Source organism: Capricornis sumatraensis, chromosome 8 (assembly GCF_032405125.1).
Source record: "Capricornis sumatraensis isolate serow.1 chromosome 8, serow.2, whole genome shotgun sequence".
Lineage (NCBI taxonomy): Eukaryota > Metazoa > Chordata > Mammalia > Artiodactyla > Bovidae > Capricornis > Capricornis sumatraensis.
Genome location: NC_091076.1, coordinates 107303786 through 107326694, shown reverse-complemented (window position 1 = coordinate 107326694; position 22909 = coordinate 107303786). Strand labels below are relative to the sequence as shown.

Genomic DNA, 22909 nt, shown 5'->3' with positions numbered 1-22909 from the left:
TCAGAGTCTTTTCCAATGAGTCAACTCTTCACCTGAGGTGTCCAAAGTACTGGAGCTTCAGCTTTAGCATCATTCCTTCCAAAGAAATCCCAGGGCTGATCTCCTTCAGAATGGACTGGTTGGATCTCCTTGCTGTCCAAGGGACCCTCAAGAGTCTTCTCCAACACCACAGATCAAACGCATCAATTCTTCGGCGCTCAGCCTTCTTCACAGTCCAACTCTCACATCCATACAGACGTGACCACAGGAAAAACCATAGCCTTGACTAGATGGACCTTAGTTGGCAAAGTAATGTCTCTGCTTTTGAATATACTATCTAGGTTGGTCATAACTTTTCTTCCAAGGAGTAAGCGTCTTTTAATTGCATGGCTGCAGTCACCATCTGCAGTGATTTTTGGAGCCCCCCAAAATAAAGTCTGACACTGTTTCCACTGTTTCCCCATCGATTTCCCATGAAGTGATGGGACCAGATGCCATGATCTTCGTTTTCTGAATGTTGAGCTTTAAGCCAACTTTTTCACTCTCCTCTTTCACTTTCATCAAGAGGCTTTTTGGTTCCTCTTCACTTTCTGCCATAAGGGTGGTGTCATCTGCATATCTGAGGTTATTGATATTTCTCCCAGCAATCTTGATTCCAGCTTGTGTTTCTTCCAGTCCAGCGTTTCTCATGATGTACTCTGCATATAAGTTAAATAAGCAGGGTGACAATATACAGCCTTGACGTACTCCTTTTCCTATTTGGAACCAGTCTGTTGTTCCATGTCCAGTTCTAACTGTTGCTTCTTGACCTGCATATAGGTTTCTCAAGAGGCAGGTTAGGTGGTCTGGTATTCCCATCTCTTTCAGAATTTTCCAGTTTATTGTGATTCACACAGTCAAAGGCTTTGTCATAGTCAATAAAGCAGAAGTAGATGTTTTTCTGGAACTCTCTTGCTTTTTCCATGATCCAGAAGATGTTGGCAATTTGATCTCTGGTTCCTCTGCCCTTTCTAAAACCAGCTTGGACATCAGGGAGTTCACGGTTCATATATTGCTGAAGTCTGGCTTGGAGAATTTTGAGCATTACTTTACTAGCATGTCAGATGAGTGCAATTGTGTGGTAATTTGAGCATTCTTTTGCATTGCCTTTCTTTGGAATTGGAATGAAAACTGACCTTGTTTTTTCATTCCAATTCCAAAGAATTTGTAGATAACATTTTAATAAATAAAACACCAAAGTGTTCCTTAATCAACAGAGCTTTTTGTTACAATAAAAATTTTCAAGTGACGGATGCTAAGATGATAGTGACTATTTCTGTAAGTGTCTGAGACCCACAGCTGTGTTCTACGGGGGTATTGTGTGGGTTCTCTTGGAAGACATTTTTACAGTTGGTATATTAATGTTTAACAACACTCTGATAAACCCCGGGATAAGCAGGTTCTGGATTATTTGATGGCCACGTTCTAACCACACCTACATGATTTCAGGGCTCACGTCCGTGTTTGTGTGGTACCACACGATGGCTGTCCAAAGGGCCGATGTTCGCTGTTTAATGAGGTGTTTCTTTAAGTGGGGCCTGAGTCAGAGCCTCTGAGAAGGGGTGTGGGGCTAAAAGTCTAGTCTCCTTGAATGGACGCTGGTGCAGCCACCTTGGAAACCAGTCGGGAGGTTCCCTATGAAACTAAAAATTGAACTAGCACATGCACCAGCAATTCCACTCCTGGGCGCATATCCAGACAAAACTCTGCTTCAAAAAATGCCCGTGCCCCAGTGCTCACAGCAGCATTGTTTACAACAGCCAAGACACGGAAGCAAAATGTCCATCAACAGGAATGGATGAGGAAGACGTAGTGCATATATCCAAGGGGACACCGCTCGGCCCCCAAAAAGAACTTAATGGTGCCATTCACAGCAACGTGGATGCGATTAGAGGTGGTCCTACTAAGTGAAGTAAGTCAGAAAGACAAAGACAAATATCACATGATGTCACTTAAATGTGGAATCTAAAACTTAACACGAAGGACCCTGTCTATGAAACAGGCACAGACTCAGGCATAGGGTGGGTAGACTGGTTGCCAAGGAGGGGGGCGGTGGTTGGGGGAGGAATGGAGTGGGAGGCTGGGATTAGCAGATGTAAGCTTTTATACATAGAATGGATAAGCAACAAGTCCACTGTATAGCACAGAGAACTATATTCAAAATCCTGTAATAAACCATAACAGAAAAGAATATTTTTTTTAGAGAAGAATGCGTATACATGCGTAGAACTGAATCACTGCTGTGCACCAGAAGTTAACGCAACACTGTGAATCAACTGTACTTCAGTAAAAATAAAATAAAGGGAAATGAGGCAAATATAAATATCAAGAAATAAAGCCTAGTACCCTTGGCTTCCTGGGGTCCCACCTGGCACGGCCCTACGGCCATACGCCTAGTGGCCACCAGGTGGCGCCCCAGGACGCACTCGGGTCCCACGCGGCGCGGCCGAGACTCCAAGGGGCGTCCCTCACTGCCCGGCCGTGGGCTTCAGCGGTGACGTTGCCCATAGAATAGAACAGCACGAGGGACTATTTATTTCTACGGAAGCAGTTACTTTTTTTTTTTAAACACAGCATCCAAAGCTCAAGAGGGTCTGAAGGGGCTATTTTCTCCCAGTTCTGGCTCAGAAACCTTGCCCAGCACAGCCCAGGAAGTGTCCCCGTGCCCCGCCTGGCGGGTTCCCAGCTTGCAGGCCTGTCTTGGCTGCTCCCTGCGCTCCAGTTCTGGCTCAGAAACCTTGCCCAGCACAGCCCAGGAAGTGTCCCCGTGCCCCGCCTGGCGGGTTCCCAGCTTGCAGGCCTGTCTTGGCTGCTCCCTGCGCTCCCAGGCCTCCCCAGGGGCTTTCCCGGTTGGACCCGGCTCCCTCCAGGCTTGCGAGGTCTGGGCTCCGATGGAGGACGGCAGGGGCAGCCCCTGTCTGGGCCCTGGGCCCCTCACGAGTGTCTCACTGGGAGTCACCCCAGGGCCCTCCACTGCCCCAGGCATGTCAGGACCCCCACGCCTCTTCACCAGACCCGTCTGCTGTCCATGGGTGGGGAGAGGGTCTAAGATCTGTGGGCGAGGGCTAGCAGTGGGGTCCCGAGCATCTCAGAGCTTCCACGTCTCCCCAGACAGAGGCTTCTTCCTCTCCCGATCCCTAAAGGCCCACCCTCTTTCCTATGTTTCTCCAGCTTTCATCCCCTCCCCCCGACCCCAGGCTGCCCCCTTCAACTCAAGCTGGCTCAGTCCCCAGACATGTACTTCGTTGCTGTTCAGTTGCTCGGTCGTGTCGGACTCTTTGCAACCCCATGGACTGCAGCACGCCAGGCTTCCCTGTCCTTCGCTGTCTCCTGGAGTTTGCTCGGATGCAGGTCCATTGAATCGGATGGACATGCTTTCAATCATCGCATCTCTGCTGCCCCCTTTGCCTTTTGCCTTCACTCTTTCCCAGCGTCAGGGGCTCTTTTGGGCCGTAGGGTCCCCAGGTCTCAGTCCTGCACTGAGTCTGTACGTGGCTGCTCCCTGACCCCTACGGGCCGCACTTACCTCCCTGCACGGACACTCAGCCAGCAACCAGCGACCCCTGAAAGCTGCCCCTCCCCTCTTGCCTCCAAGGGGCCTCGGCCGCAGGAGTACCTGACGGTCACTCGGGGGTCGTGGGTCACTCCGCACACCATGGAGGCCTGGGTGCCCTTGATGACGCTCTGGTCCTGGGGGGGCCTGGTGATGCGGGTCCGGGCTGAAAGACAGCAGGGAGGTGGCCTGGTGGGAAGGTGGACAGGTGGGCCCTAGACGGACAGGTGAGATGCAGGTGTGGTGGGGGTCCTTCCGGAGAGCTGGGCCCCTGCGGCTGCGCTCTACAGTGGACTGGTCCACCACGGCGAACATCCCAGAACACTAAGAGCCACGGGAATTCTGGGAAGTGATGCTCATAGCGGGGGCTCTTTTAATTTCGTGCCCACGGGATGGACAAAGAAATAGACGCCTGGGGATGATCATGGCCGTGCTCCCCGGGGTCCAGCCAGGGTAAAAACAGGACCTCTGGCTCTAAGACATCGCCCATCAGGCCCCTGGCACTCAGGCTAGGAGGGTGGCCCACCCCTCCATGTGGCGCCAGACCCCAAGGGGCAGGAAGGGGCTTGGGAGGTTCCCCCAGAGCAGGGGCCAGGAAACCATAACCTGGGGGTCAAGTCCGACCGGGGGCCGCCTGGGTAAATCCCCTCCGTGCTGGCACCCAGCCACGCCTGCTGCGTTCAGCACTGCCTACGGCTGCTTTCCTGATGAAACGGAAGGGTTTGTGGAGCTGTGACAGAGACTGTCTGGCCCACGGGGCCTGAAGTACTTCCTCTCTGGCCCTTTCCAGCAGAAGTGTGCGGATCTCTGCCCTAAGGCCTACGCGCACAGCTGTCTTCTCTTGGCTCGGCCCGAGCGGCGAGCCCTCGCAGCAAGAGCCCCCGCCCACCCAGCACCGCCCTGGGGACTGTGACCTTCCTGCTCCGTCCTCTGAGCTCCTCTGTCCAGGTCTCAGGACCATGTGGGCTGGACAGACAGGTGGACGTGGGGCCGCTGGGGCTCGTACACTCTCAGTGCACGCTCACACACAGGCGTGGAAAGGACCCCGGCCCGGCCTGGGCACTCACCCCACACCACCAGGTCGGCCGAGGCTTCGTCCGCCCCTCGCGAGTTGGTGGCCAGACAGGTGTAGGTGCCGGCGTCGGAGATGTGCGTGGGGCTGATGAGCAGACTGCCCGACTCCAGGAGTGTGAAGCGCGGCAGCTGGACCGAGCCGCTCGCCAGAATGCGCTCCCCTGGGGGACACGGGCACAGGTGGGCTCAGGCTGCCGGCCCGCTGCCCCCTGGCCACCCCCGGCATTCGGCCATCACCAGGGGCCTGGACCACACCTCACCACCCCCCTGTCCCCCTGTCCCAGGGTGAGCTCCCAACTTTAGGAAGGCCAACTGCATGTCCCCTGGAGGGGGCATGGCGAGGGTGGCAGGGCTGCGGACCAGCCTGGTTTCGGACCTGGGGACAGACACAGGAGCAGGGGGCCTGCACGGAGCCCGGGCTCCTGCTGTCTCTCCTCCCACCACGCTATCTGCCCTTCAGCAGGGAAGACCAGCGCTGCCTCCTGCCGGCGGGCACAGCCCTCGGAGGCAGCTGGCACCTGGGCTGGGGGGAGCGCACAGACAGCTGCGACAGGGCGGTGACGGGCCGCCTGCAGAAGGATGCTTCTGGAGTCACCTTCAGGGGAGCGCAGAGGAGCGGCGGGCGGGAGCAGCCAGCGAGGGGGTGTGGCGGGGGGCAGCGCTGGCGGGGACAGACCTCCCACTGGGGACCCGGGGACCCTGGTGGCTGGAAGGAGAGAGGGAGGGAGACCCTTGTGTCAGAGTGTGTCTGAGAGTGTGTTGTTGGTGACCATACCTGTTTTTAAAGAAAGTCCCACCTGCCTGTACCGAGGGGACTGTCCACGTGCAAGCTTGTGGGTGAGTGGGTCCCTTTGCACACGTGTGTGGGCATACTGAACCGGTGAGTGTATCAAGTGGGCGTGTTTATTTCTGGGTCTGGGCACACACCCCACCGATACTGACGAAGCAGCCCCTGTGGGTCACTCTGTTCTAAGCTCCGGGGAGACGGCAGGGGACAAAACTGAAAGCCTGGAATCGTGGGAGGCGGGGTGATCAGTAGACTGAATATGCCGATGACCTTGTGTATTAGAAGGTGGGGAGACAGAGCAGGGAGGGGGCGGAGGGAGGCTCTGGGTGAGAGGAGGGTCATGCGGGCAGAGGCTGGGGGTGTGAGTGAGTGACAGTGTGTACCTGTGTGTGTGTCCCTGGGGAGGGTTGTGACATGAGTGTACAATGCGGGGGCGTGGAGGAGGCACGGGGTGGGTGGACTAGGGGGACAGCTTGGGCTTTGCTGGCTTTGCCTGGGGAGGGGGTGGGCCCCCCTCCCCATACTAACAACCTCCACCACGGAATTACGTCAGCCAGCACAGGCTGGTCTACTTCCCAGACACGGTGCAGGCCCTTCCCAGGCACCCGCTCATCTAGCTTCCATGCTGCTCCCAGGGACGCATCCCACAGCCCCCAGTTTATAGATGGGAACGTCAAGGCTCCGAGTAGTAAATAACTCACCCAAAGTCATGGGTCTCACCAGAGGCAGAGCCTCTGGAGCCTGGAGCCGGACAGGGCAGCACACGGTGCGTCCCGTGTGTAAAAGAAGCCCTCTGGGGTTGTGCAGTGCACAACCTTCCCAACTGTGCACGGGAAAACCCCCTGGCTGGCTCCGGAGCTGAGCCCCAGGGCTGCCTGAGACTTTTGGCCACCCTCTAAAGTCAATCAGTCTCAAGTACCTTTTTGCCAAGTGATGGCCGGCCGGGGCGCCCCCGAAGTCTCACAGGCCAGCACCACTGACATGCCGTCGATCACCGTGCTGTCCAGGGGGCCCCTGGTGATGTTGGGGGCGATGCCTGCAATGGGAGACAGTGGGGTGTCTTAGCCACATCCAGTCCTGTCCTGCCCCCCACTCCCATTGGTGTGGGTCCCTCTTCAGGGAAGGATGCAAGTGTTCTGGGAGGACCCGGTGCCAGGAAGAGCCAGAGTGCCCACGAGTGCCCCCTCACCACCTGCCCCGTGGAAGGACCCTGGAAGGGTCGACCCAGGAAGGACGCCAGTCCCTGCCCTGCCTCGATCCTCAAGCCTCCATCTGGTGGAAACTGAGGGCTCCCAAGGGCAGCTGACACCCTCCATGACAAGGGAAATGGGATCACCTTTCATTAAACAAGAAATCGAGGCTCTGGTTTGTAAAAGCAAAAACCAGTGCTGGCCGCAGAAGCAGCAGGCATGACAGGCCAGTGACGCCGCTCCGGGGGGAAGCCTTCTGGGATCCTATTTCTGCATCTACAGCAGCCTGTTCTCAAGAGGCCCCTGGCTTGGAGGAAAGCTGGGTGGGGGGAGGGTGGGGACTCGGGCAGGACAGCGAAGGGGACTCACTGGTGACGGCCAGGTAGGTGGAGGTCTGCGCCTCGCCGGCCGCGTTCCGGGCAAAGCACTGGAGCATGCCGGTGTCGTCGGGCACCAGCCCGCTGATCTGCAGGCCCCCATCGCCTCGCTGCCGGAAGCGGCTCAGCCTCCCCACCTCCACGACGGCCGCGTCCTTGTACCAGGTCACGGAGGGCGGCGGCACACCTGGGGGGTCAAGCGCCCACCATCAGCCACCTGCGAGGGATGCCCCGGCCCCGGAGGCTGGGCTGCAAGTCCTTAAGGTGGGGGGGTGGGCAGAATCCCTGGTGTGTTCTGGTTTCTAGAAACTTCTCAGTGCGTGCTTGCATGCTAAGTCGCTTGAGCCTTGTCCGACTTTTTGCAACCCCATGGACTGTAGCCTGCAGACTCCTCTGTCCATGGCGATTCTCCAGGCAAGAATACTGGAGTGGGTTGCCATGCCCTCTTCCAGGGGAGCTTCCCGACCCAGGGATCAAACCTGTGTCTCCTGTGGCTCCAGCCCTGCAGGCGGATTCTTTACCCGCTGAGCCACTGGGAAAGCCCGAACCTTCTCAGAGGTGCCACTACTGGTCTTGGAAGCGGGGAAAGTTGTTCTTAGATTCTCAAATTCTCATAGAGTAGGCATTCCAAGCAAATTTACAAGTTCCCGGGGTTAGTTCAGCTTGGAAAGGCTGGACATACTGTATTTTCTCCTGGGATATTTAGTGGAGTCTTCTGTATGCTCTGGGAACCTCCAGCCGGCCTTTCCAAACCCAGGCGAGCACAAGCCCAGTGTCTAGGGGTTCACAGGTGGAATGGGGGTTTCTTCGGAAGCCCCGTCCTGCCTGGTCCGCACAGGGAGGAGTGTGGGGGCTCCTCCTAACCCCTCAGCCTTGCCCGAGCTGTGTCCCCAGCCTGGCACCCCTTCCCCACATCCCCTGGCCCTCCCATCTCTCCCCCTGCATCTCTGCTCAAAGGTGGCTTCCACAGAAAAGCTCCCCAGGCTCCGTTCGAATGACCACCCTCCAGCGCCGAGCCCATCAGCCTGCCTGCTTCTCCTTCCCCCGCACTTTTCAACCCCGACACCCGTTTTTCACCCACTCCAAGCTACGCCTTTGTTCTCATCGTAATGTCTCTGAGATGAGGACGTGTCTTACAACCGACAGCATGTCATAATTTAATTGGCAGCCTTTTTTCTTTCTTAGTGGCGCATAAAATAATGGGGCATCTTACAACCCATGGCATTGTAGATGAAATGAAATAAGGCATCTTTATTTGTTTATTGGTTTGTCTGTCTCCTTCACGAGAACGCACAGTTCTGTAATAGCAGGGATCTGGCTCTTGGGTTCATTCCGTGCCTCTCCAGCCCGAAAACAGTCTCGGCACACGTTGCTCAAAGTATCAGATACTCAGTCGTGTCCGACTCTTTGGGACCCCCATGGACTGCACCCCGCCAGGCTCCTCTGTCCATGGGACTCTCCAGGCAAGGATACTGCAGTTCCTGACCCAGGGATCGTGGTAAGCCCACCCCACACCAAATGTTTGTCCAATAAATCACTGTCTTCCCCGTGTGTGATCTCAGGACGGGGGTCAGTGTGCCCCCTCCTCCTCCACGGGGCCCTCCCGCCTGCCAGGGTTACAGTCTCCTCTCTGCTCATCCTGTCATCCCATTATCCCAGATTGCACCCTGGTTTTGGGGTGTCTTTTAGCTCAGCTGGACTCAAAGGAGAAGGATGGGAAACGCGGTAAGGGTGCAAGAACTCTGAGAGGGGCTGGGGGTTAAGTAGAAACAGTCGGAGGAGACGAAGCAGAATGGCGCAGAGCCCAGGCAGAGACACATCCACGTCCTAGCAGTTCTGACATGACGACAACACCGCATTGTTGCAGCTCTCACATTACGGGCAATTTGAGTCTGTCACCTGTCCTGAAATTACGGTAATTTGGATTCATTTGTAACCTTCAAGTTATGGTAACACAGGGTTGATTTCCAGCCCTAAGATTACGGTAATTTTTCCTGTTTGCTTCCTGGGGTGTCTGCTTACAGCCAGACTGACTCTGCGCAATGGTGAGAGGGTGGTGGGCTTTAGAAAAGTCCGTGTCAGGGAGGGGAGAGGTTGAAGGCCCCCCTCCAGCCAGGCCACCAGGTTACCTTTGGCGCGACAGGGGATGTCCACCACCTTCTCCATCTCCGCTGTGATGTGTCTCTCTGGCTCCTTGACAAACTGAGGTGGCTCTGCAGGAGGAAGGACCGGGGGAGGGGATCAGAGCCATGCTCCTGCTGATATGGCTGCTGATCGGGTCACCCGTGCTGCCCCTTCACGTCGGGAGGACTCCAGCACTCCCACCCCGTCTCACCCAGCACGGACAGGTAGGCGCCACGGACGACGGAGGGGACGCTGCTGCTCCGCAGGACGGCCTCACACTCGTAGTAGCCGGCATCGCTGGCCGTGGGGTTGGGGATGGTGAGCCGGCGGTTGTAGTCGCTGATGCCGCTAGACAGCAGCGCCCCATCCTTCTTCCAAATGATGTGCAGCTTGATCAGAGGCCTGGACGGGCCGAGGGACGAGGCGGTCAGCTACAGAGCCTCCCAGGGGCTCGGGAGGCAGGGCAGGGCGTAGTGAGGCATGCAGGCACCAGGGGCCGGGCGCCTGAGTTTGCCCTGCCCCTGACACTTCCTAGGTGCAGGCCGTTGTGTGGGCTAGTCCTTCAGGGCTCTGGGCCTCAGTTTCCACATCTGTACAATGGGGACAACTATGCCCTGCTCCCCGGGGGTTGTGGTGAGGGGACACCTGGCCCCATGATAACTCATGCTCGAGGACTCTTGAGAGCCGGAAATTGGCCCTTCCACATGTCTCTCTGCCTCTGCTCTGCCCCGTCCAGTGTAAGTCAGTGGATGGGAAAGTGTGGAAGTCCGGAAATGTACATCCGGGGTCTCAGTTGCAGCATGCAGGAATCTTTAATTGCAGCATGTGGGATCTAGTTCCCTGACCAGGGATCGAGCCCAGGCCCGCTGCTTTGGGAGTGCGGAGTCTTAGCCACTGGACCAGCAGCAAAGTCCAGCTTTCCTCTTGCCCGCGCCTTCATACAAGGAGGCCGCGGCAGCAGAGGCGAGCAGCCGCTCCCCAGGCTGCTCTGGATGTCGGACGCGAGTGGACCCCCCACCAACCCCAGGTGTCCTGGGCCGGGATCCTCTCCTCTCGGGTGGGCCCTGCTTGCGTCCGGCAGCTCTCTGACCACCGGCCCATCACCCCTCCTCTAGGCTAAATACCCCGTCTTCTTTCATGGGCCCTCACGAGACATTTCTGGACCTTTGTGAATTCCACCTGGTCTCCTCGGATCCCACATCAGGAGTGCCCGCTGGGGTTAAAGGGGGAGGGTCGGAGGCAGGACCCACCTGGCATTGGCCACACACTCCATAGTCACCTCCGAGGTCCCGGCCACCACGCTGGTGTTCTTGGGAGGAATGATGATGGCTGGAGCGATGGGGTCTGCAGGGCCGCCGACATCTGGGGAGAGAACAGACGCTGGGAATCCCATCTGAGCCCCACCCGTGCCAGAGGGACGCTGCGGGTGTGGAGGGGGGGTGGGCAGACGCCCCACAGCCCCAGAGCTGAGCCTCCAGGCGCTGACCCCGGGGACCCTCCCCCCTTCCATCCTCCTCTGCTGGTGGGTCTCTGCACAGCGTCCAGGCAGAGCCCACGGGAGACCTCAGGATGCAACCCACGTCCCCCCCATAATGCAGTGCCCTCGTCCTCATCCCCTGTCCTGGCTTATTTTGGCCTTCAGAATCCTTCCTTCCGGCTGCATATATGCCGTGACAAGGACAATACATTGTCAGTAAGCCGACCACATCTCATCAGCTTGCTTCTTCATTTGCCACCTCTTCCACCAGAATGCAAACTCCCCATACTGGGCTGAATACTGTCCCTCAAGTTCATGTTCATGGCAGCTGTGAATATCCCCTTATTTGCAGAGAGGGGCTTCGCAAGTGCGGTCAAGTTAAGAGGAGGTCCTGCTGCGTCAGGGTGAGCCCAAAGTCCAGCACGATAAAACAGATGACTACTGAGAACGTGCTGTGCAAACAGGGGCCTCTATCGGAGGCCTGTGGCCACCTGAACGGGAAGGAAATCCAAAGAAGGGAGAGATGGGTACGCAGGGCTGATCCACCTTGTTGCACAGCAGAGACTAACGTACGACTGGAAGCAACGATAAACGCCAAGAAAAATTAACTAAAAATAACACGAAATAAAAGTGTCAGTCGCTCAGTCATGCCCAACTCTTTGTGACCCCATGGACTGTAGCTCGCCAGGCTCCTCTGTCCATGGGGTTCTCCAGGCGAGAAGACTGGAGTGGGTTACCATTTTCTCCTCCAGGGGATCTTCCTGATCCAAGGAACAAACCCGCATCTCCTGTGTCTCCTGCATTGACAGGTGGATTCTTTACCTACTGAGCCATTAGGGACGCCCAGTAAAGGCAGGAGGCTTTCCTTCCTTATTCTTTGAGTCTTTTGAGAAGGGGCCAGGCTCTTCTCTTTGTGGTCGGCCCAAGCCCCGAACTGGCAGAAACTCCACTATGTCTTGTACACCTGCTCCCTGGCTCCTGAAAATACAAGCCCAGAGGACTTTTTCCTCTCATTACAAATCCATCCAGTTGGCGCCTGTCCAGGAGGCTCCGGAGGTGGCAGGCCATAATGACTCACACGGCCCCGGGTCAATGGCAAATGTACATCCTTTATGGGGAAGTCAGATCGCCCGGTCAGCCCTCGGGAAAAGGTTTTCCTGCCGGGCCTCCCAGGCCTTGCTGGGAAAGGCCCTGACAGAATGGGAATAAAAAGTAAAAAATAAAGTAAAATGAAGGGGGAAAGAAAGGAAGCGTATAAACCAAAATAATTGCAACAATATAAAAGCCTCATGTAGGTGCCATAAAGAGCGATCGGATTGAAAGCTGCTGATATAGCCGAATCCATAAAAGTGTGCTCTGCGTTGTTTATGACACGCCGGGCCGCACAGGTTCCGAGGCCCAGATTAATGGGGCTCACGGAGGAGACAGACAGTCAGAGCCCCGCGGCCCTGGTGGGTAAACAGAGCCCCCGGAGTTTAAAAATATGGGGGTGCCCCACCCTGCCCCGCCGGACCTGGGGCTGCCTTGTTGGCTTCAGGAGGTTAAAGAGGAGATGGACAGCCCCTCGAGGGTCCTGGGGCCTTGTCCAGGCCCAGGCGGCAGCTGGCACGGCTCGAGGGAAGGGGCCCCTTCTGGATTCAGCAAAGGAGGGCCTGGGGCTCAGGAAGACCTGGTTCAGAACCTTGTCTCCCGACCCCACCCCCGCCACCCTGGGCATCCTGGGCATGACTCTGGCTGCTCTCCTCACCCCCCAAGTCTGTTTTCTCAGCTGCAAAACAGGGGTTAGAAGTCACTGCCTCTCAGGGTTGTGTGGGTTCAGCCCCTGGCTCGACAAACCTTCTCTGGCCAAGGGCTCAGTATGCGCCAGGCTGTGTGCCAGGCACAGGGATTCCCCACCAGGGGAGATGGGCAGGGCTCCGTCCCCCTGGCGTGCAGTCTGAGAGAAGTCAGATCAGCGCTTAGACATTCAGGAGATTAAGGTGGCTGCCACAGGCGCCTGGAGGGAGGATCCTGGGGCGTGGCTAAGGTGGTCAGGGGCTGGTGCAGAGCGCCTGGCCCCTAGTAGGTGCTCGCCAGGTGACAGCCCCTCCTCTGGGGAGTTGACTGCTGTGCTTGGGGCGGGGGTGGGGTGGGGTTTTTTTGCTTCTTCCCCCCACCCCCAGCTCAGCCTGGACCAAATGATGGAGCCAGAGGCCACCAGGAGGTGAAGTCATGACTCTCGGGGGCCACGTGACTGAGGGAAAGAGCACATGGGTACTAAGGGCTTCAGGAGGTCAGCAAAGCCTCCAGGGCCTGGGGGACGGGAGAGGGACTCAGGGAGCCAGAAGGGAGAAGAGCATTCTGGAATGGGGGCCCTGTGTGGGTGCCGGTGAGACGAACTGGGGAGCTGGAGGTAAAGGTGGGTGCCAAGCCCAGGTAGCCTCAGAGCGCCAGGAAGGGTTGGGGGAGAGCGCCTCCCAGCAGACGTGAGGGTCCTGGCCCACACGCCGCCCTGCCCCCAGCCCCCTCTCCTGACCTGTCCAGGGCGTCTCCTGGCGGAGCCCGTTATGTCCTCAGAATCCTTCTTAACCCAGTGCCAACAACGGATCGGTTCTTGAGGTCGTTCAGTCGCTAAGTTGGGTCTGACTCTGTGACCCCATGGACTGTAGCCCGCCAGGCTTCCCTGTCCAACGGGCTTCCCAGGTGACTCAGCGGTGACGAATCCGCCTGCCAATCCAGGAGACGTGAATTCGATCCCTGGGTTGGGAAGGTGCCCTGGAGAAGGAAAAGGCAACCCAACCCGGTATTCTTGCCTGCGAAATCCCATGGACAGAGGAGCCTCGGTACAGTCCACAGGGTTGCAGAGTCGGACTCGACTGGGAGACTGAACAACAAAGAGCAGGCTGCAGACTGGAGCAGGTGGAAGACGAGCGCCGTTCTCCATGCCTACTAGGGGAGGCCAGGCGGACCTGACTGGGGGAGGTCGGATCAGGGCCAGATTACTGAGAATTTACAAACTGGGCTAGGAGCTGGGAGTCGGCCCCAGGCGAGTACACGGGCACAGAGCGGTGGGCAGACGTGAGGATAAAGCGTCTCGACCTGGGGCCTCTTTACAGAGAAATGTTAAACCCAAGAGGAGGACACTCTTAAATCCTACAATTCTTCTCCCCAGCCCTGGGAGATATGTATATTGTAGTGTCCTTTCTAGGGAAAAGGCAGCTGAGGCTCCGAGTAGTGAAGGGGCTTCCCCAAGGCCACACAGCCATGGTCTCAAGGCTCGGCCTTCACCACTCCTGCTCTCCTCGCTTGTGCTGCGGGCTCCCCGTTTTCAAAGAAGGGAGATGGGCTGGAGACGGTGGCGGGAGGTCAGAGTGAAGGTGCTCAAGGGGGGGCCTTCAGGAGCAGGAAGCTGGAGTTCCCCGGGGGTGGGGGGCGATGTGCCCGGAGAAGATAGGAAGGGGGGTTCAGGGAAGCCCAGGCACCAGGTGTGAGGCAGTGGCTGCTGCTGCTAAGTCGCTTCAGTCGTGTCCGATTTTGTGCGACCCCATAGACGGCAGCCCACAAGGCTCCTCTGTCCCTGAGATTCTCCAGACAAGAACACAGTGGAGGCAGGGACAAAGGGCTGAGAACCAGGCATCATCCGGGGGAGGGGAAGCAGGAGGCTGGAGACCTGGGCGAGACAGGGAGGGTTCTAGAAGCTCAGTTTTCAAGGTGCCAGGGAGGGGGTCAGTGGGGCTGAGCCCTGAGCATCAGGGAGAATCAGGGTGGAGGAAGTGGGTTTCTAACCGGGAGGTCGTCAGGGATAAGGCCTGAGAAAGCAGGGGAGCCGGAGGGGGCCAGGACTGGAGGTGAAGACCGGGGGCTGGGTGACCTCTGCAGAGTCGAAAGAGCCAACAGCAGGTGCTTCTCGCCAAAACGGGGGGATGTGTGCGCCTCTAGACATCCGGGGAGTGGCCAACGGGCTGAGTGTTGCAGGCAGGGAAACCTGGCCCCATTATCGGCCTTGTGCATCATTAGTGAATGTTGCCGGGAAGTAAATTGCTTCACCTCTTCACCGGTTTCCTCAGCTTTCTCATCTGTAACTCGTGGAGGGGAGTAGCAGCCTGCCTCCAGGGACTGCTGCTAACGAGGGAACAGCGGTGCCTGGATGGTGCCCGGCCCACGGGAGCGGTGTAAAGGGAGGCTCTCGGTGTGAGGGGAAAGCAGAGGGACCGCCCAGGTGGACCCGCCCTGGGAGGGCGCACCTGACTGCCAGGGGCTCTTTGTCAGGGGTGGGGGTGGGCTGACTCCGGGTCTCCGGGAGGCCGGCCAGGGCGAGGGTGCAGGCACAGGAGGCAGGGCATCCGCTCTGGGCAGTGGAGTGAACGGGGCCCCAGGGATCCCCTGGAAAAGCTGCAGGCAAGGCAAGCGCCAGCATCTCCCAGGCGAGGTTGTGATGTGGATGGGGCCCTGGGACAGGAGGAAGCTGGGGGGTCCCCACCCAGGGGTGAAGCTGGGTCTCAGCCAGCTGCCCCAGGACAGTTTTGATGATAGGTATGGTGGGGGGCACCCACTTCGACCCGTTCTTCACCGTCACTTCACTGAATCCTCCCAACAATGCTTTGCCACAAGCATCATGTTGGGCGTGTGCGTGCGTGCTTAGTCGCATCCGACTCTTTGTGACCCCGTGGACTGTAGCCCACCAGGCTCCTCTGTCCGTGGGATTTTCCAGGCAAGAATAACACAGCAGGCTGCTATTTCCTCCTCCAGGGGATCTTCCCAACCCAGGGATCGGACCCATGTCTCTTGCGTCTCCTGCATTGCAGGCGGGTTCTTTACCCGCTGAGCCATCGGGAAAGCCCATGCTTTGCCACAGGCGTCCAGATGAGGAAACTGTGGCTCGGGGACCATGTGACTGGACCACAGGCCAAGCGGGTGGAGGGCAGGGAGACAAGCTGCCCCTCTGCCCTGGGCAGGCTTCCAGCTGCCCACGAGCCCGGGGCCGACCTGCCCCATCCAACATAGGGGTGGGGGGAGAAACACAGGGGGCCGTGAGCTCTTGAGTGACCGATGTCCCTATGGAAGGGGATTGAATTTTATCTGATTAAAAGCAGATCCCCGAGTCAGTTATTAGAACACTTCTAAGTATGTATAGAACAACTTGGGCTTCCGATCCCACCTTTCCAGCTGTACATTTTATGAAATCTAAATACAGATCACGTTTTCCAGATGAAAATCCAGCATCCAAATTTGAGGAGATGTGCTTTAAGTGTAAAATACACACGGATTTTCAAAGACTTAAAAAACAACCAGTGTAAAGTATCGCATTAATATTTTCTATCTTGATGGTATGTTCAGCTGATAATATTTTGGATATATTGGGCTAAATAAAGTGTAATTAATTTCGCCAATTCCTTTTTCCTTCTGAAACAGTGAGCTACCGGCAAATTTTAAATTGCATATGTGGCTCATATTACAATTCCGTTGCATGGTGCAGCTCTGATCAGGACCCAGTGGGACCACCAGCCAGGTACGAACTTGTCAAGAGCTGTGGTGGTCCGAGTGAGGTCACCTGACTGACACCTGGGCAGGGGGCAACTCTGGGGGTCACTGGCCTTTGCTCTCTCCATCTCCATCTCCAAAGAGCATGGATGTTTCCCGAGGGATGAGGGATGCGAAGAGGCTGCCTGCCCTGAGCAGAGAGGGGGTGAGGGCGCGGGAGTGGGGAGCGGAGGGCGAGACAGATGAGGGAGACGCTGCTGGAGGTGGGCGAAGTCGCAATTGCTCCCAGGAAATTGGCTGGCAGGCCGGCAGCTGGGGGATTTGTGTCAGCGACAACCACCAGGATTTGAAGTGCAGTCACTCGTGGGAGGAGAAATTAGCTGAAAATCAGCTGATTCTGCTCTCAATCCAGCACAAATCCTGAGAGCAGGGGGCGAGGGGGGCGGGAGGAAACAGACAAGTGTGGAGGAGGCTCGGGCAGACATGGGAGGGCCGAGGGAACCCTGCCTGTTTCTTGTGGGCCCCCCGGAGGGCTGGGGGCGGAGGCAGAGAGCGAACGACCCCCCTGCCCCCACCACCACCTGGGCTGGCCGGGAGGAGGCTGGTGCTGGGAGGGGAAGGCAGAGCAGAGTCGGGGGGAGGAAGGCTCCAACCTCGGGCTCAGGGTCAAGTGAGTCACCCAGGGAGATGCCTGACCTTGACTCGGACCGAATGGCTCGATTCCATTAGACTCCAGGTTTTCAGAACACTGGAAAATACATGGAGAAAAACACCCCCTCTGATGGCTCCTTTTCCCATAGAAACAGCAGCCCCACACTGTGGGCTGGGCCCCCAGGATGCCAGGATGAGCAAGACCCTGGCTCAAGTCAAGGTCAGAAGTCACACCTGTGACCCTCATGGGTCAGCACGCAGACTGGAACTCTGCTCCTCGCATCCAGGTCTCTTTCTTGGCAGACAGGGGTCTGGTCTGGGGGAGGGGGTCACTGCAGATATGGGAAGGGGTTCTGCAGGTGCCAGAAGGCCCAGGCACGGGCAGGTCGGGACTGGGGAATGTTTTGGGCTTTCTGCAGCTTCCCAAGGGGCTTGGTGGTACAGAATCCACCTGCCAATGCAGGAGACGTGGGTTCTCTCCCTGGGTCAAGAAGATCCTCTGGAGGAGCAAATGGCAACCCACTCCAGTATCCTTGCCTGGAGCATCCCAAGGACAGAGGAGCCTGGCAGGCTAGAGTCCTTGAGGTCGAAAAAGACACGTCTTAGTGACTCATCAACAACTGGGCTTTCTGGGCCCTGGAAGACAGAGGCTGGGATCAGAGGAAGGACATGGGAAGGTCCTGCGCTGGCTGGCACCCTCCTCGTGCTGCTGGCGGGGACGTCCCTGCGGGACTGTGGGTAATAAATGAGCCGGCTTGTGGAGCAGCAGCTGTGCAGATGTGGAAGACGTGAACATCTGGCTCCCGCAGGCGGCGTGGCGCTCGGCCGCTGCAGGAAGCTCTGGCCCCATCCCACGGACTCGGCGACTCCCCACCTCCTCTGCCTCCCGGGGGTGGTGTGTGTGTGGGGGGCTAGCGGGGCCAGGGAGAACGCCCGCTCCCCCACCCTACCCCACCCGACATCTCCATCAGGGCCGGGAAACCTGCCTTCGGTCTCGGCCAGACAAACGCTTCTCCGTCAAGGAGACTCAAGGAGTCACCCTTTCCGTTTGCCCTCCTCCGCACTCTGCCGCTGAGGAGAGGCTTGCCTCTCTCCTGCAGGGTAGGGGGCAGTCTCTGGCGATGGACAGGGGCACTTTGAGGCGGGAGCCTGGGCAGAGAGCCTGTGTTCCCATCAGCGAGGATGGCTCAGCTCCGACTGCAAGTGGTGCCTCTTATGTGCCAGCTGAGTGCAGGCAGTCGGCACCCTTCTTTAACAACGAGCTTCCCAGCTCCTGGTGGGCTCTTGCCACTGGCCCCTGAGCCCCAGGGGTGGCTGTAACCCTCTCATGCACACACTTTTCCCAACATTTCATGCTTCCCCCGGGTCTCCAGGGGGCCCGCTGACGGCCAAGCTAACTGTCCCTGCTCCTGAAACCATCTCAGATTCATGGGGATGGAGTCCAGAGTTCAGCACCCTCCTGGTTCCCCGGCTCGAGCTTCCACCACAGCTGGGACGCCTCCTCCTCGGGACGGCTCCTCCCCTGCCCTTTCCCAGCCTCCCCCCTCCATGCCATTCCGTCTTCCCCACAAGCCCCGGGAGCCCCATTCCCAAGATTTAATGACACGCCGACTTACTCTCCACGGCAAGAGTGATGGGCTGGCTCGTCTTGTTGTCCCCGTTCTTGTCGTTTACAGCCTGCACGTAGTAGCGGCCCGCGTCGGGCGCCACGGTCGACAGGATGACAAGCGTGTTCTCCAGGGTGATGGCTCTGGGAAGCAGAAAAGGACTCCTCTGACAGGCGGGCCTCCAGGGATGCAATGCGAGCAGGCACATGAAGCCAGGTGCCCAATAGCCCTTTCTCCAGCCCACCCCCCGGCACCACTGACTGCCTGAATTCCAGCCACGATTAGTTTGCAGAGAATCCCAATACTTCACCAGCGCTGGGGACCAGATACAGAGCATGTCCAGGGGTCTGAGACTGTCCAGGCGACGCTTCTCTGTGTCCACCCCAGGCCTGGCTAGGGGCCGGAGCTCCCCCAGAATTCTACCCTTTCGGGTCATCTCTGCACCAGGAGGGTCCAGAACTAAAGAAATTCATTCCCCAGAATGAATGAATGATGAGAGATGATAATACATTTAGAGATGAGCAGACCCATTCCAGAATCACTGCCTTAGCCTAATCCTGAATCTGTTTAGGCTGATTCAAAAGCCACAGCCTGCCTCTGACACAGCCTTCTGGGGTTCACATGTCCCCCTCAGCCCCCTCTTAGGGTGAAAAAAGGAAGTGAAGGTAGTTGCTTCAGTCGTGTCTGACTCTTTGAGACTCCCACGGACTGTAGCCCATCAGGCTCCACTGTCTACAGAATTCTCCAGGCAAGAATACTGGAGTGGGTTGCCATTCCCTTCTCCAGGGATATCTTCCTGACCCAGGGGTCAAACCTGGGTCTTCTGCATCGAGGCAGATTCTTTACTGTCTGAGCCACCAGGGAAGCACCTCCATTTCCTTTACCCTGAATCCAGCCAATTAGAGGGGCTGTCAGGGCTGGTTGAGAGGGAAAAGGGAAACCGTCTGGGCAGCAGGGCGCAGCCCCTCAGCCCCCACGTCTGCAGGTTGGGTGAAGGGCTTGTCCAGGCGGAAGCTGGGCACCCTCCGGGTGTGGGGGCAGGAGCCCTGCCCGGGCCGGCTCTGCCCAGCATCTCCTCTCCCCCTTCCTCCTGATGACGAGCGACAGCATTAGTTTGTCGAGTCTATCTCCGGATTTTAATGTGATATGCCCGAGACAGCTGTTAAACATCCTTAATGTTAGTTTAACAAGGACAAATCCAGTTGAATTCTTTTCAAATTCTCCCATTAGGTGAATGTGACAGACTTTTAAACGGGCTCTCAAATAAACAACCCCGTGAATGCCTCTCCAGCTTGGTCTCTCTCAAGCCAGGCTGGGCCAGGTTCCCCCCTATTCTGGTTTTCAGGATTCCAGTGCTGGGACTTACATTGCCTGCTGCGCTCCAGGAAGTGGGAAGACTAAGCCTTCCTCTCCAATTCCTGGGAACCCTAATGATGTCCTTTTTTTTTTTTTCTGAAGAGGTCTTTTAACCTCCAGCTAATCCTAAAGGAAGTCAACCCTGAATATTCATTGGAAGGACTGATGCTGAAGCTGAAGCTCCAATACTTTGACCACCTGCTGTGAAGAGCCAACTTACTGGAAAAGACCCTGATGCTGGGAAAGATTGAGGGCAGGAGGAGAAGGGGACGACAGAGGATGAGATGGTTGGATGGCATCACGCACTCAATGGAGATGAGTTTGAGCAAGCTCTGGGAGATGGGGAAGGACAGGAAGCCTGGTGTGCTGCAGGGCATGGGGTCACAAAGAGTCGGACACGACTGAGCGGGTGAACAGCAACAAGTGGGGTGATGGGAATGAGGACAGCGCCAGGCTGAAATATTTTCAAGTCAACACAGTGGGACAGGGATGGCGACCATGTCCCCATGAACGTGCCCAGAGCCCCCAGTGGAGAGCAGGGAACCGGCTGCAGGGACCTGGTCCTTTAGTGCAGCTTGTGGAGGTGGGTGAAGGCTGCGGGGGAGGGAGGCTGCCTAATCCCGAGACTGTTTCAGTTCAGTTCAGTCGCTCAGTCGTGTCCGCAGCACGCCTGGCCTCCCTGTCCATCACCAACTCCCGGAGTTCACTCAGACTCACATCCATCGAGTCAGTGATGCCATCCAGCCATCTCATCCTTGGTCGTCCCCTTCTCCTCCTGCCCCCAATCCCTCCCAGCATCAGAGTCTTTTCCAATAAGTCAACTCTTCGCATGAGGTGGCCAAAGTACTGGAGCGTCAGCTTTAGCATCAGTCCTTCCAAAGAAATCCGAGGGCTGATCTCCTTCAGAATGGACTGGTTGGATCTCCTTGCAGTCCAAGGGACTCTCAAGAGTCTTCTCCAACACCACGAGTCTGTTTAGGTTGACTCAAAAGCCACAGCCTGCCTCTGACACAGCCTTCTGGAGTTCACATGTCCCCCTCAGCCCCCTCTTAGGGTGAAAAAAGGAAGTGAAAGTGTTAGTTGCTCAGTCATGTCCGACTCTTTGCGACCCCCTGGACCATAGCCCACCAGGCTCCTCTGTTCGTGGGATTCTCCAGGCGAGAATACTGGACTGGGTTGCCACGCCCTCCTCCAGGGGGTCTTCCCAACCCCAGGGCTGAGCCTGGGTCTCCTGCATTGCAGGCAGATTCTTTACTGTCTGAGCCACTAGGGAAGCTCTAAAGCTCTTTAAGTTGGCAGGAAATAAACTTCCACGGTGCGAAGTCTCTGGGTTTAGGGGTCTGTCTGTGATGCAGCCAGAGTGGCTCTGCCTGCCTCTGGAGGAGAGCTCTGTGTCCGGGACCCCCGGGGCCTGGGTTTGAGTTCCCAGTGAGCGGAGTCAGCAGAGGGCAGCGAAGGGCCAGCAGCCTGTTGACTTGCCCTCTGTGTGCCCTCAGCAGGAGGTTACTGAGAAAGGTCCCTGGGCTCACAGCCTTCAGCAGGATGACCATCCCCTTGATAGATGGTTCCGGCACGACCCTGTCGCTCACTTCCAAAGTGCACCAGCTACCTGAGGCACTCAGGAGGGCTTCCAGTCGGCTCGCCCAGGGGCACCCATGCTGAAGGAGGCTGCCAGGATTCTTGCAGGGTGTGGACGTCAGGGGTCCCCTCTCAGCAGAGGCTGGGTTACGTTCTTCAGCCACACTCCCCTGGTTTCAATTTCTTGGGTCTGTCCCGCTTCTCTTATTGACCCTTCTGTTCCCTCCAATGAAGCCAGCCCTTTTTTCCCGGCTCCGGGGGTGTGGGGCAATTGATCATTTAATTAAGAGTAAAATAAATCACCCTAGAACCTGCCCCCAAACCCTCAGCGTGCATCTTTGTTAGGAATCTTGTCTCCTTTTCAACAATGAGTATCAAGGAAGGGGTGGGGGTAAGGGGTGGCTGCTAATCTCTGCTTCTGCCCTGGGAGGGACAGCAGTCCTCTGTAGATAGTGCAGCCCCTCTGCCCCGATGGCTGATAGCGCTCATCAGATGCATATCTCCGGCAAACAGACACCAGAGGATTTGTTTCCAGGGACCTTTCCTCTGGGTTACGAATATTAATCTGCTATAATTGCTGAGATAAAAATGCCCTGTATTCTCGTGTGTGTTTGGTAGGAGGGTTGGAGGGGGTGGGTGTGACCAGGAAGGTGTGTGTGCGCGTGTGTGTGCACGCAACCTGAGGGCGTTCTGTTCTGGTGACAGTGGCTGTTGGGAATGAAAAAAGGGGGTGGTAATGTCAGAGGCCAGGAACGGCCAGAGGAGGTGGGAAGCCGTCAGGAAAGGGGTGATGGGAGTGAGGTTGCAGAAAGAGCTGGGTCTAATGCGGCAAACCCCGGAGACAGATGTCCACTCGGGCCCTCCGGCGGCAATGGCGCCCGTGGTTCATCCATGCTGGCGCTCTTCCCGCCGAGTCTGAGTCTTCAGGGTCCTCCTCAGCACAGTATTTCTGCAGCCACTCCCAGTCGGTTGGAGGGCCCGGGAGATTGGCTCAGAAAAGGGAGTCGGGAAGCAGCCAGGACTTGCTGCCTTCTCACACCCACGTGGCAGGGCGATCCCCTCCTGTGACTCAGCCTCGTCTCTGCGTTAATCATCCTCACTCGCAGCTTCTATTGAACTTTCACTAGGCCTAAGGGAGCCTGGTCCTCACACACAGCACGGGTCCACCTGTGAACCTGGGGTCCCCTCAACCATCACCTGCTCTGTAGCAGCACCCCCGCCAGGTGACTCTCTAGTTCTCTCAAGAGCAGAGTTAATTTCCCTTCATCTTTAGTCTGACTTCTACCACGTGACTTGCCTTGACCATTGGGATGTCAGCAGAACCTTGACTTTGCTGGTTCTGTGACTGCCAAGAGGAGATGTTAGGGCCGGCTGGCTGGAGGCTGGGACAAGCAGATCAGAAGGGACCCACCCAGACATTCTAATCAGCCAGCCCCGAACAAGCGAGAGAGCCAGGCCAAGCTCACCAGTCTGCTGATGTGAACGATAAATGCATGCTTTTCGCATCAGGCCATTGGGACCACTTGTTATGCAGCACTATTGTACCTGGAGGTAACGGACGCATTCCAGGAGAGTGGTTCTCAACTGTGGCTGCATGCTGAATCCCTGGGGAGCTTTTAAAAATCCCGACATCTAGGTGCATACACACTGTTTCCAT

At 57.2% G+C, this 22909-nt stretch overlaps 1 protein-coding gene across 1 annotated transcript in view; it reads right to left on the bottom strand.

The window, feature by feature from the left end:
• SDK2 (sidekick cell adhesion molecule 2) overlaps positions 1-22909 on the bottom strand; it is a 161183-nt gene that overhangs the window by 82641 nt on the left and 55633 nt on the right. The window contains exons 8-15 of the mRNA XM_068977528.1: positions 18328-18461; positions 10374-10485; positions 9335-9525; positions 9129-9212; positions 6992-7186; positions 6352-6468; positions 4639-4806; positions 3635-3737 (exon numbers count right to left, since the gene is read on the bottom strand). Of these exons, the coding sequence (XP_068833629.1) occupies positions 3635-3737; positions 4639-4806; positions 6352-6468; positions 6992-7186; positions 9129-9212; positions 9335-9525; positions 10374-10485; positions 18328-18461 (1104 nt within the window). The remainder of the gene's footprint in view (positions 1-3634; positions 3738-4638; positions 4807-6351; positions 6469-6991; positions 7187-9128; positions 9213-9334; positions 9526-10373; positions 10486-18327; positions 18462-22909) is intronic.